Source organism: Aplidium turbinatum, chromosome 13 (genome assembly GCF_918807975.1).
Source record: "Aplidium turbinatum chromosome 13, kaAplTurb1.1, whole genome shotgun sequence".
Classification (NCBI taxonomy): Eukaryota; Metazoa; Chordata; class Ascidiacea; order Aplousobranchia; family Polyclinidae; genus Aplidium; species Aplidium turbinatum.
The window spans coordinates 10,927,874-10,942,246 of record NC_137484.1 but is presented as its reverse complement, the minus strand read 5'-3'; the positions used below and the strand labels follow the sequence as shown (position 1 = coordinate 10,942,246).

The window sequence follows — 14,373 nt, the reverse complement described above, 5'->3', positions numbered from 1 at the left end:
GCAAAATGTTTTTTTTTTTTTTAAGAAATATGGAACGCTTCACGATTTTGCGTGTCATCCTTGCGCAGGGACCATCTGGATCGTTTCAATTTTAGTATTGCCGAAGCATGTACCGCCGAAGCAAGTACTGCAAAATGTTGTTAATCAACAAATTCTTGCCGCGCTGATAAGCATCGCAAGTGACAGTTGTCTATAATAAAAGAAAGACGGTTTTATAGACTCTCACAAAAAGGATGAAAAACCAACTCATTGCTTTTTTAGAGGGAAGTCTGTTCATGAATTACGATAGAATTACGATTTTTCGGTGATTTCCACAAGCGTTTGTTTCATGGTGCCTGGTTTCTTTCTCCTTGTTATTGGAGCCTATTTTTCGCTGATATGTTTGCCGGTCACTATTGTTGCCTATATTGCGATGTGTCAAACATTTCCTTGTTTACTGAAATTGTTAATTGCAAGATATCTTTTGTGAAGCGAAGTGACAACACCACTCTTGCTTGGCGATAAATATTCTAATGAAACCGCTCGCCTCGTTATAAGTGCGCAACACAAGTGGCCTCGTTTATTAGGCATTGTTAAAAAAGTCAAAAGTGTTGTAAAAGGAGCTTGGCCTGGCAGTAGCGTGGTTCGATTAATTTTGTTGTTGCGGTATTTTAACATAAATATGAACAACACGTAACGCTGGATACTGGGTACGAAAGTCGATGGAAATGCGTTCTTTTCTAGCATAGGCTAAGAGTCAACCTACCTAAAATTTTATTAGTGCGGCCCGCCACAGCTCTCCTTAGTGCCAAAGTGGCCCGCATGCAAAAAAGGTTGGTGACCCCTGAATTGTAGACTATCTTTTTGAACATGCATTGCTTTAAAAAGTTTTATATTTTGTTTTGAGCAACTGGTTAATCTATGTTTTTTTTAGCTTACTACTTAAAATGAAAAGACAGTTAACCACGCGCGCTTCCAAGCTTTTATCTTATCACTGCCATCTGATGCTCTTCGTATATCTATTTTCTTTTTTTCGAGGCCTTTTGCAGAACATTTAGCCTACGTTAAAAAACCCAACTTCTGTAGAAATTAAGCTTGCACCAGCTGTAGACATCTGGCGGGCTTCTAGTCTGATAGCCTAAACGTAGGCCTACCATATTGTCATCGCCTAAAAAGAGGACACGTTTTGCCAGCAAGTAAAATTTTGCGCTTGAAGAATTTTTTACATGTTTTTAGATCATTACAGTATAAGCCTACGCAGCCAAAGTTACCAAAAACAAAACAAGAAAACAGATTGACTGAACGTTTAACTTAATTTTTCTCATTTTTAGTGCTTAAGACAATAAATGATTTTATATTTTTAAAAGTCAGCAAAAAGTGTAAAAAAGACCTAATTTTTAGACAGTTTCTGTCAGACAGCAATGATCGCAAAGATCTGCAAAAAGTGACAAATCAGGCACGACCTCCAGGTCAAGCCTCAACTTTTTTCAACAAGGAATGGTCAGCCTTAAAGGAATTGTTAAATTATTTGCAAGAAATATGATTAAAACAGTAGGCTGCACTGTGTGGAGGCCTTTAAACCACTGACACAGACCCGGTCACTGAGGTTGACAGAGTTAAGTTTCTGCTTGTAGAAATGGAGAGGTTTGAGTTCGTTCACTCATGAGTTGCTCCTGAACGAACAGAGTTGGAGTGGAGCACTTTTAGATATTCGTTTCGATTTGTTTCAAGTAACAAACGAGCTAAACTCAGTTGGTAATCAACAATGTCTACAAGCGTTGTATCCAGTGCTTTGGAGCAGGCGTAAATGTTAAGTTGCTCCAGCTCCCGAGCTCTCTTTTATCATAAATTAGCTCCAGCTCCTGCTCTGGAGCTTATTGATACCAGTGCTCCAGTTCCAGGCACCGAAAAGTGCTTTTATTAAAATAATGACGACATATCAATTTAATTTCTAAAGCTTAAAATTGACTGCAGTCAACTGTTACTAAAAATGGCACAACTTTATGAAATTTAAGGTACTTTCATCAAAATCTTATGCAGAACTGCGTTTCACAACATATTTGTTAATTCCACCTCTGATTACGCAAATAATTTCTTAATTTTGTGAAGGTTTGCTGTGAAATTATGTGAATTCAGGTTATAGTAGTAGCCTAGCATCTTATGAAATACATCGGAACCGGAACTATTTTTCAAACAACTGGCTCCAGCTCCTACTCCACTTGAATTTCAAGTAGAGCTCCAGCTCCAGCTCCGTTAAAAATGCACGGCTCCGGGGCTCCGGCTTCAAAGCCCTGGTTGTATCAATATAAAACGTATGTAGGTAAAAGAATATTCTTTTTTGTGAAAGTGTGAGCATTATGGCCTTTAAAATGTCGTTTAACATCTTACAATGAACCAGGCAATGAAAGTTCAACAACAGTTCCATAAAATGCGCCAATTTCTTGTAGAATTTATAAATCAGCATGTTACATTGGTTTAAAAAATGTTTCGAAAACAAATAGCCTACAAGCCGTCGCTGAAACGTCATCAAGCAATATAATCCCGTTGAAAACATAAGCATGAAAACCCAAACTGTCAAAAAAGAGGACATTTGAGCATTTTTTAGTGTCCTCGGAGGACAATTCATTTTTCTTGAAAAAAGAGGACAAATCCTCTTAAAAGAGGACATATGGTAGCCCTACCTAAACGTAGAACGACCTATTGATTGGCCTACTCTCAAAATGTGAAAGCTTGTTTCAAATACTTTGTTTTTTATTTTTTATTAAAGTTTAGCACCAGCTTTACAAGAAAGCTACAAACGTGCCCTACTCACCGAATGGTTGTCCAAGATTTACGACACTATGTTTTGTTTCCATAATAGTTTTTAAAGCTATGTTATGCTTTATGTACCGCCTAACCGCCTAACCTACCGCCTTTATGTACCGCCTAACCCATCTTACTTCTCCGTATCAACAGGTGTAACTTTAATCCACAAATGTAAGCTAACCACACCACAGTTCACACAACCACAAGACCAGACTATATGACAATGTCTGTTTCAGTTGTTGCAATCGAGCCCCAACTAAATCTGCACCAAACGTGTTTCAGTGCAGTTCAATTTTTCAAGCACTATCCGCTGATTGGCTTGTGGCAAAAGGTGCAGTAGATTTTCTGTGTTTTAGTTTTTCATGGGTTATCTTTAATTTATGTAGTAGTCAGCATTGTCCACAATCATGTTAGTTGTTCACAGCAGCGATGGAAGAGAGGTATCTTGGGACCCGGAATGATTCTTTTTGGTTACGGGGCCCGTAACCATTCCAAGAGGCCCGGGAACTTGAAGAAACCATTTTGTATTTTTGAATTTAGTGCGTTTCTCTTCGTAGTGTCTTGATTTGGGGCCCGAGGATCTAATTGGTTTCGGGCCTAAATTATCCTCTCAACGGCCCTGGTTGTCCAATGTCTAAATATAAAATGTGTGAGGTTTCTCTTGTCAGTGTACCGTAGCTGTTTTGTAGTTTGAAAGAGCTCACCGGCGTGGCGAGTGGCGTCGTCAGATAAAGCGTTTCAGAACTTTGAAGTAAGAAAGCATGAGCTTGAAATTAACTTCTCAAATATCTTAGTGTTAAAAGAAATTTTTAAAAACTTCCTAACTATTGCTGCCGATCTTGTTTTTAATTATTGTAAACCAAAAAACAATGAATTTAAAGCTTCAACTTTGTTTGCAATTACAATCCAACCAACTTAGGCCTAAATTAAGTTTTGTGTCCGTTGCATACAGCTTTAGTACCGACATTGAAAGCATAATATCCACAGGCTATTGATATTGCTGCTGTTATTAGAGATGTTAGCATTGCACTGTAGGCTACAACTATGCTTTTTGTTTACAATGTTTTTATTCATTGTTTTGTGAAAAAAACTCTGATATCTTATTACAATTTACAAAGCAAGTGTCTGCTGCCAAAGCCATGTCTTTTTTATGACTTCCGAGATAAGATCCATTTCTATAATTCTTGTCATATACTATGATCCTGGTTAGACTTCCAGCTGGTTTTTGAAACATAGGCTCACCTCTACCTAGGGAAGATGGCCAGTTCTGCGGTTATCTCACAAAATTCGGCTAGTTTTGGAGCCCAGGGAAAATTTTAGCCGTCGCGGTTTTTTCGTTTCATTTTTACCATTTTGACTACATTGTGCGTGAATGTGTCATATTTTAGGATACTTTTGGACTTGTGACAATTAGGCTGCTAATTTAAAAAAATCTGGCAACCTTCACCTAGGGTGAATATTTGAATAAACAGGGTGGCGTTGCTGCTGAAGAAGAGTTGACCGAAACAAGAAACTGATTACCTTACACAACCGACGGCTCAGTACAATAACAACCTTAATTTTTATGTCTGAATCCTTGGAATGAAGTAAGGGACCACATTTACTTTACCTGAAGTGGCTATATACAGTTTAGAATAAAATAAAGCAAACCTGAGATGCCTAGACAAAATCAAATACGCTGCATGCAGCTAAAGCATTTCATCAAACTGTGGAGAATAACTAGAGATATTAGATCATGCTGCAAGATCAAGCAGCGCTGGTTCTACTCTCGGGGCGTGCGCTTGAGCAACGCATTCTGAGAACTGCTCTCCATTCAGCGGCACCTAGTGGATGGAATAATTCCCCGGCAACAACATTTCAACAATCGGAAAACTTCACTCTGTCAATCTCGTTCACCGGCCCTGCGTCAAAAGCCTCTACAAGTATGCGAAACTACCAGGAATAACCTATCAAGGCTTTGTCAGTCCGAGGATGAAGATTCAAAACTACACCAAACAATTTCAGCGTTTTGTTAAAAGCAAGCTTGTAGCAAGACGTAAGAAAATTGTCATTGACCTTTGTAATGCCGCCGGAAAAGCGGAGCAGCACGTCCCGTACAAATAACACTATGATATGAGTTGCATTCCTTGTGTATTTCGCATTCCCACTTGCAATTGCAAAAAATGGCAGGACCAGCATACACAAAACACAGATTGAAAAATGGATGTAAAATATAAAGTGTCTTAGCCAATTCCTCAACAAAGTGTAAGCACAAAAAAGAAAACTTAAGAAATGAGCGTCACACTTTTGGTCCAACATGGTCACACACTGCTTTCAGGGGTCGAACGAGTCACATTAATCAAAATAAATTGTTGTCTGTTTTTCTACAGCGCCATATCCATATGATATTTATTGAATATTTTCTCTCAGCGTTTCAAAAAACAGAAAGTATCAGTGCAGTCAAGTTGAGACGTAACTTCAATATCTAGAAAAAAAATATCTCGAAAAATCACATTCGAAATCTCTGCTTTATAAAAATTGGTATTTTTAATCAACTATATCTGAATTGAACTGCTTGAGGTAGTTTTAACTTCTTTAAAGCTTAGGCCTACATCACGTCAAAAAAAAAGTCGGAAATGTAAGTCTAGGTTTTCCAAAATCACACACAATATGTGGCCATCCGATGACAGCAATGAGTCGCGCAAAAGACATGAAAACAAAATCTGATTAACTTGCAAAGGTTATTAACTACCATTGTTAAGTTAGGAAATATTATTCTATATAATAGCATTCACTACAAGAAGATTGCAATATAAACAAATGCAATATAAAAATGCTCAGAGCAAACCATAAGTTGTTTGACGGAAGGGGAAACAAATAATATTGAAAGTATGACGTATAGGTGAAAAGTTGAAAAAAAGCAATATAGGCCTACATTATAATGAAAAAATAATAATAAGAAATTTCAAAGCACAGCACAAAAAGTCTGTAATTTATCTTTAGTAGCCTAATTGTTTTTAAATTTTAGGTCAGAAAAAATGCTTCAACTGTTAATTAATAAATCATGCATTAATGAAGAACGTCAATGTTTTATTAAAAAAAACAAAAAAAACTCTGTTTTATGCATTTTCTGACTCCAGCTCAATCGGCTTTGTTTTAGCGGGATCAGTTTGATCGGTGTAGATTGTTCTGTACCTGGTTTTAGAACGATAAATGAAAAACACAACTCGAAAAATTAAGGCTAACACACAAAAAGCCAAAATGACAGAGGCAAGAACCAAATTTCGGTTGGCGTCAATGAAGCGTAATTTTGCCACAAGGCCAGACAGTCCAAGAATGAAGACAGGAAACACAGTGAATGTATATCGGGTGTATTTTTCAAGAACGAAGTTGTCGAGCACAAACCATGTAATGATAGTTGCAAACAAAATCGACAGAGTCACCGTTGACGCATCTTCGACGGAAATGGTACCTGAGATGAAATAGAATTCATTTATGTAGGTGCATTGGCACACAAATAAAAAGTCATGATTTTCAAGCAGGCTGAACCGGCTCTTTAAAGATTAAACTTAAAACAAAAAAGACAAGATTAAGCACAGGTAGTTCAACTCTCGGTTGGTACAGTTGAGCAATAAGCTTCAAAGAGCGCTTACTAGTTCAAAGCCTGTGATTGGTTGGTTTTGGATCTTTATCCTCGGACTGACAAAGCCTTGATAAATTATTCCTAGTAGTTTCTCATACTTGTAGAGGCTTTTGATTTCATAAGTGCCGTTGCATGGAGAGCAGTCTTGAAATGCTTTGACCAAGCGCAAAAGGCTTAACTTTGAAACAGGTTAAAAGGGTTTCAAATGAGTAGCCTCTAAAAAACAATGTATAAAAAAAACTTTGTCCGACTCATAGTTTCTTTGTCATCAGTGACATTTCTTTGCCAGTCCAATCAAATGTTACCGGATAGCAAGTTACATAACTTGAGTATTGTCATTCAAGCGACGCGCAATGAAACACGACCATATCCGCACGCAATACCACGGACATATGACACGAAGTTTCAATACAATTCAGTAGACATATGTATAGCCTACCAATGTTTGAATAAACTCGAAGTTAAAAAACTAAACTTCAAGCATCACTGAGTCTGACTGGGGTTCAAACTACTTTAATATATTTTCTACCTGGTAGATAAGAAGCGTGTAATATCACAACAATAAATATGAGCATTTGAGTAGTTTCGGATAATTACACTACATTGTGGTTATTGTGATAAAGCTACGATAAAGCAAACCCAAGTGCTTTAAAATTTGAATGGGACTGTTTACCAGGCATTAAATTAAAAACGTGATAGTTGATTAACCAACCTCTTTGGTTAGGGGGGTTGATTCCAAAGCTGTCTTGATAAATGATGACGTCTACAAGGTTAAGGAACGTTGCTATGGTCAGCCATGTCGCTGGAAGGCACAAGCCGTTTTGAATGAGAATACGCACCATCCAAAGTAAAACTGCATGGAAACGGTTTTAATAACTAATTGAATATACTGAAAGTGAAAATTACCGTATCTCGTTTTTAAGCTGGGCATGAGCCAAGCACCACTGCTAACGCTGCACCTGAGTTAAAACGGTTTCATAAGTTAATTTTTTTGCAGCGAAATGGATAGCACGTTTAAATGAATACTGAGTTGTTCTCGGTAATTAAAAGCTAAGTGGTCAGATTTATCACCCAAAGTGAAAGTTAAAAGATAGTGTCTGCTTAAAAATCAGCGAGTAAATTATGATGAAAAACCGGTTAATTTAAAATTTGTTTTGACGTTTCAACAGATACGCGAACAGAGCTCTTGAGCCTAATTTGGACCCTATAGCCTACCGATCGTACTCTCGACCTCTTAAAACAAGACACCGATAAAAACAAAATAACTTCTTTAAAAACCTAAAAAAGAGACATAGGCCTACTAGTATAATCATCGAGGGAAGACTCCATTTTCTTCAAAAATTAGAAGTTGTCGGCAAATGAAATGGATTTGATGCTAAGGCATTAAAGAAAAAAGAAACGGTGTATTTTTCAACTTTTCAAGCCCCTTATAATAATAATCAATAATCGTCCTGGGCCCGGGTTCTAAAGTATCCCCTGTCTAAGCTACTGTGCAAATATAAGTCATGTTCATGACACAACTCAATTTTGAAATTTTCTGTTGCTAACACTTTCACTTCCATGCATTTTTAATAATTATTTTCACGTTAAAACTGATTAAAAATAGATGAAAATGCTGTCGTGTGGTATAGTGTAAGCCAAAATTAAAATTAAGTAGTTACTTTCGCTGGTTTAATGGCAGCGTTTGAGTGCCACTAATCTTGTCCAAATATTTCAAGAATCCTTTCTACGGAGTGGTTAAGTAACAGACAAATCATTGCAGTGACGTTATCGTAGCCGACAAGACAGGCACAACAAACCTCTGGTGTCACTGCTTTGCAAGGTGCTTAGATTGTCGTAAACTCGTTTGTAGGACACTGCTACAGTGAAGTACAACGAACCAGTCGCCAGTATCAACAAGGCAAGACCAAGCCCGAGAATTTCACGATCAAAAGCGAACAGCCATCCTACTGTTGTCCCGAAAGCCAGCATGTAGCCAATCAAGAAGTGCTGTAAAAAATACGTTTAAAAAAGCATTTACAGCTGAAGAATTCTCAAGGCGACAAAACACAGTCCGCAAAGCACCAAGAAACAAGATGCTTGGTAATTTATACAGTATACATGGCATGGATCTAGAAATCCCTCCACAAAACTATTGCCATGTTGCGGTGATAACCAATCTTTAAAATGACCCAAGAAAATGATTTATGTTGACAGCCGACACTATTTCATTTCAGGCGTAAATGAAGCTGATTTAGCGTCGCTTCATATGCAAATATTCAATAAAATAAGTTCAACCCTTCTTGATCTGAATGCATCGTTCCAAAACTGGTCAATAAAAAAATCCTTCTTTTCAAGTGATTTTGACATCACAGCAATGTCAAAACAACATTTATAGTTGACGATGAATACTTAGTGGGAAACACATTTAAAGTCAAAGATGAGACACAGAAGTCATCTAATTGATATAAAAATTTTGAAAAAAGATTTTACAATAAAAATCTGTTCTTAAAGTCATCTACGAAATAGTCGTATATCGATGTCCACTTGTCCAGGTATAGTATAATCTCCTGAAAAGTCTTCTTTCTAAAATTTAAATTACAATGTAAAACTCAATTGCCCTTCATTGACGTGGAATCCTGTAATCACAGTTTAGTCAAACAATCCAGTGAAGGCAGAGCACAACGTTACTTACGATAGGAACTAAAGTCGGCTCAACGTTGACTGGACTTTTGTTTTCTTTAAGAAACAAAGACACAAAAATGTAGACAATGGAAGTTAGATTCCACAAGTATATGATGGGCCAGACAATTGCGAAAGCCGTTCCAACTGGAGACACTTGCTGAAAGTACTTATTGTCCACAAATCCATTACTACTCAAATACAACCCTGGAAGAAAAACGTACTTTGCAAGTTTGGCGGTAGAAAACGATGATTAGATAAAATTACACTGTTGCATGTCTTGTGTTCATAGAAAATTAATGATTGGTAAACGGAGACCAGAAACTAAAGAGTCTGCGGGATACTCAACAAGTCATTAAAATTTGAATCAAAATACTTTTTTAAAATCTACGTCATGTAAGTATCGACAGCAAGCTCATGCCCCTTACAGGCAAACTAGTTATACGTTATTGCTTTATATTTCTATAAAAGTCACTAAAACATGAAAACGCTTACTACATTACAATTAAATCATGAACCGCTTACCTGGAACAGTTGCAGTGTTCATGTAAGCAAAGGCCAAGGAGAGAAGATAGACCACAAGAGCAGAGACAACTAGAACTTTTTGAATGAGTTTCGAATCCATCGCACACACAACACAGATATTATTAATGCAACTACAACGCTTGGTGGACTTTTTGAGTGACAAGAAAATTATTTAGCACAAAATTCTACAGCACTTCAACGTTTTACAACAAAACATCTATACTAATGTTGTTTTGCACACTGTGTCACCTTTTTTTCCGGCGCAGTTTATTTTAACGAAAGAAAACAAGCACAGTGGCTGGAAAGTGAGCGCCTTCGTAAAGTGTGGGTTCGATTCCAGGTAGGGACATACGGTACCAAATACATCAAAAGCGGCACCGATTGTGTTTTCTAACGTATAGCAGTGGGGAAAAGTTGGGGTAACAATCTAGTCACAGCCAGTGGCGTAGCAACGCAGTATGCCGCCCTTGGATTTTTGCACGAAACGCCGCCCCTACCCCCCCCCCCCCCCCGACACCGTCGTAAAAGCTAATTAAAATTCCACACAACAGAAGAATTAAAGTAGTTTTGTTTAATTTTATTGAAAGTTCAAAATAAAACCACTTCTTACTCAAACAGCTGAAGGATTCTTTGTCTCCTTTAATTACTCTAATCGCTGGCTTGAATGGCCCTTCTTTATTCTGAAACCTTTCTGGCCCTAGTTTGATTATCTTAACTCTCATGTTATGGGTTAATGTTTCTGGCCAAGTAGTCACATCGTCATGAAAATAATAGATAGCATCTGTTTTATCTTTATCTGACAGTGTTTTATTCACAGGCTTTCAATGACCACTTTGTTATTGTTTTGCTCGAGGTAGCCTACACTTCTTCTTCCGTCTCAATTTGAGGTACCGTAGAGATTTACTGTGCTAATCTCTTCTGTTTTTTTAGCAGAGGCAATTTTTACGAACTTTAAAATGACTCCTTCATTCTTTTTAGTTCCCCTTCTCTAGCTTTCTTTTTCTTTAAAAAAAATCTTCACTTTCTTTTACTCTCGTCATAGGCAAAAATTAACTTAAAAAAATTGCAACTTAAATCTTGTTCTGGAATCTGCAGCACATTAGTTAAAAACAATAATCATAATTGCAAATTTGCTGAGTTAAGCTAAGTGATCTATTTCAGACCTGAAACTTTAAACCTTTCACTAACCTAACCCATCTTCACAGATGAAGATGGAGGAATCCCCTCTATCTACCACAGACAGATAGTAAAGATGACAGTTGACTCGATGACCTCACGGTCTATTCCTGTCTCCTCCCGAAAGTGAAATAAACATTTCATTTGACCCCAATGAAATGTAGTCCAAAAAAACAACCTCTCATACGAAAGAAGAAAGCTCAATTGGTTAGAGCGTCACTTCTGGAACAAAGAAGCTTCAAGATCAAGCGGCGCTGGTTCGACTCTCTGGGTGTGCGCTTGAGCAACGCACGTTTAGGACTGCTCTCCATTCAGCGGCATCTAATGGATGGAATAGTTCCCCGGCAACATGACTTCAACAATCGGAAACTTCACTCTGTCAATCTCGGTGACCGGGCCTGCGTCAGTGGTTTAAAGCCTCTACAACTATGCGAAACTGCCAGGATTAAGTTCTGCAAGAAGCTTTTCCAGTCCGAGGATAAAGATTCAATCAATCAATCAAGTGAAATAAACTTAAAACTAATCTGAACTTAACTATCGTACCAAAGCTAAATTGACTGAGCAATGCTATAGCTTACAAGTTACAACCGACATTCTATCATTACTTCAACAACATGAATATCATTAAACCGTCACAAATACCACATGGTGTGGCACAATCTAAAAAAGTTGCAGATTAGTTTATAGGCATAGCCTAACTTGTTTAACTTTTTGGCTTCACTTAGATCAGTGTTAACTTAGGTCGTTTAAGTCTGAGTCTCTCCGAGAATAAATTAACGTGACTGTCTTTGTTCGTTTTCTTTAAACTTTTAAACGTAATCACATTTTGCCGCCCTTTAGCAACGTGCCGCCCCTGGATTTATCCACAAGATCCAATGGGTAGTTACGCCACTGGTCACAGCGTAAATATGGCAAAATTGAAAAAAAAATGGTCACCAGAGAAACCAGACCTCAGCAGTTGCAGAACGACAGTGAATCAAAGCATGGTTCTCATTGCTTTTAACTAAGCTTGGTGCGACGTCCACCTGCTCACAATAGTTACCAACACTACTGCGCTTCTAAGTTCTAAGCTATAGGCTACCCAACAAATCAACAAAACTTCTGTTGCAAAGGAATTGTAAAAATTATGTTTTTTCTGCAACCTTTCAATTCAAATAAATTTTCTGCTTAATGCAAATTCAAATAATTCTAGCAACCAACAACAAAGCTATCCTAGCCGCAAGCCTAGTATTTTGTTTAAAAAGTTAAACACGGGTAGCCTACCACATTTACAACTATCTAAATGTTGAAACAGGATTAAAACTAGTATTGAATTTATCTAACTAAAACGTCATCACTGCGGCATTAGTAACACAGGCTATAAGTCGCCGCAAGTGCTGTTCTGTTCGCTTGTTCAACTGGAAGTAGATTTAACCCTAGCCATGATTCAACAAAAAGCAAGATAATAATTATGGTCCGAATCCGATGCACCTACTCGAATTCAACTTCTACACGTCAATGCTAACGCGCAGAGAAAACAAGCAGCAAGCAGGGCTGTGTTACATCCCACAATACAATTGAATGCTCAGATTGCTCACGTGACCACAACGCGTTACGTAACACTACTTTTGTTACGTCAGCGTTTCATAACAAATCGCACTTTTGATCATGTGCAAAAACGCATGTAGAGAAAATTAAGGACAAACTGTTACATGTTTTTTTACGCTTTGACAAAAAAAAAGTTGCAAGTCACTAAGCACCATTAGTTTTTACTTTCTGTTCATTGCTTGCGTAATGCGTACCTTTTAAAGTGTATTTTTTCATTATTTTTTTGGTCAAGATTCCAAAAATGACAAACGTAGGCCTACTTTATGTTGTCGTCCAGTGAAACAATGTTTTAATCTCTGTCTGGAGTTATTTGTTTTCATAATTTTGTGGTACATGTTTGAAATAAGAGTGTTTGTATCAAGTTCTTGTAAGAAGAAACGTTGTTCAGATCGAGTCAACTAAAAAAAAAAGAAAAAAGAAACTTTGGTCGTCAAATACTTTTGCTTTCTATTTTGTAAATGCACAGCAGGGATATCTAAAAAGAGGGATGTGAAGACTTTTACTGCGTCTGACAATAAAAGGGCTTCTGTTTATCATAAAATTACAATTTGCATCAAAAGTAATTTAGTGTTAATAAACAATAGTTAATAAACCTTGTTATGAGAACCTGCATTGCGTTATTTCTATCAGCATGGATATTCATTGAATCATGAATGCTTAATTGCTTTTGGTTACTTGTTAATTCAACTGCCCGTATACTTGCTTTATACCTAAACTACTGCAAAGGCTTTGTTAAAAGAAAAACAGCTTACTGGTAAACTTTTAACTGTCTTTCCAAACAAGTAGGCCATTCTTAAAATATGCTTTACATAACATTTGCTGACAGTCTTCTGTAGCTGACTGTACCAGCTGCACTACAAAACTTTCTGCAGTTTTAAAAAGAACCCCATGTTGAACACGGTAGGCCTACCAACTACCGCCCTTCAAGTGTCGTGATAATAAACAATCACCATGAGCCTTCGTATCCCTTTCTTTGATATTCCTGACACAAAGTAATAAAAATTTGTGCAAATTTGTCACACCTCAAAAGCCTATAGGCTAATGCAACATTAGACTTACCACACGTCTTCTTAAGAAGTTTACTTTTCTATTTCACGCAAAAATGGATTGCCCTTTGAAAACGTGCATTCCAAACCTGGCCACATGCTTTGCTTTTCGAATATGTTTTTTCAGTTGGAATTATTTGTTTCAAGATTTCAAATCTTCAGCATATGAAAGCGGTATCTCCATTGGCGCGATTGCCAATTTAGTGCAGGCCCTTAGGGGCAAAAATGAGCATCTTTAGGCTAAACGTGATACACGTTGGTTTTTTGCATTTTTTTGTAGTTGATGAATCTAACTTCAATTTTAGTGGGTGCCGCAACCTTTTGGGCCACGTGATCACCCCCAAATCGGGGATTCCCCCCAAATCAATTTTGAGCTCTTTTTAAGGCATTTCTATGCAATCAGATACGTTATTTTTTATATTTGGACTGGCTGCCACTACAAAATACACGAGATAAAAATCGCCCAAAATTATGTTATTAATGACGTCATTGTGACGTCATAACATTAACTTTTTTCTTTTCTTATTGTAGTCGCTTGTGTGTTGTTGGTGTTACTTTTTTGGTTACAATAAGTTACCAATGCTAAAATTTCTTCTTCTTAGAATTTCTTCTTATTTGCAAGCTGTAACTGCTTTGGGATGCTCAAACTTGATTAATGTGCCTACCAGAATTACCGAAAGTTCGTCAACATTACTTGATCACATTTATACAAATAACAGTGAAAGTGCACAAACTAATGTACTGACTTATGATATATCTGATCATTTACCAACATTTTTATTAATCAAAACTGTGCCACACAAAATGAAAAAACGTCAGTATCTAACAAGAAAAATCGAAGAAAATAAAATTGATGGTTTTTTGAGTGATCTTTCAGATGAGCTTGAAAACCTAAAATTAACAACAAGCTATCAAAATATTAACGACAGCACTAATAAATTGATACTTATAATGCAAACACTAATCAACTCT

At 37.1% G+C, this 14,373-nt stretch overlaps 1 protein-coding gene and 1 pseudogene across 1 annotated transcript; both read right to left on the bottom strand.

The window, feature by feature from the left end:
- Positions 1-23: 23 nt before the first annotated feature.
- LOC145782663 (U6 spliceosomal RNA) lies at positions 24-115 on the bottom strand (annotated as a pseudogene).
- A 4,782-nt stretch (positions 116-4,897) lies between these two features.
- LOC145782119 (uncharacterized) lies at positions 4,898-9,780 on the bottom strand. The gene is made up of 5 exons (XM_082593871.1): positions 9,593-9,780; positions 9,081-9,274; positions 8,206-8,395; positions 7,119-7,259; positions 4,898-6,235 (listed from the first exon to the last, which is right to left on the bottom strand). The coding sequence occupies exons 1-5, from the start codon at positions 9,690-9,692 to the stop codon at positions 5,883-5,885; spliced, it is 978 nt and encodes a 325-aa protein (XP_082449997.1). The 5' UTR covers positions 9,693-9,780; the 3' UTR covers positions 4,898-5,882.
- Positions 9,781-14,373: the final 4,593 nt, after the last annotated feature.

Excerpts from the sequence above, each read along its gene's own strand:
- LOC145782119 (XM_082593871.1), bottom strand. The coding sequence starts at position 9,692 with ATGGATTCGAAACTCATTCAAAAAGTTCTAGTTGTCTCTGCTCTTGTG. Across the intron at positions 8,396-9,080 it reads AGCCGACTTTAGTTCCTATC|CACTTCTTGATTGGCTACAT; the intron begins GTAAGTAACGTT and ends TATTTTTTACAG. Across the intron at positions 6,236-7,118 it reads CAACCCCCCTAACCAAAGAG|GTACCATTTCCGTCGAAGAT; the intron begins GTTGGTTAATCA and ends ATTTCATCTCAG.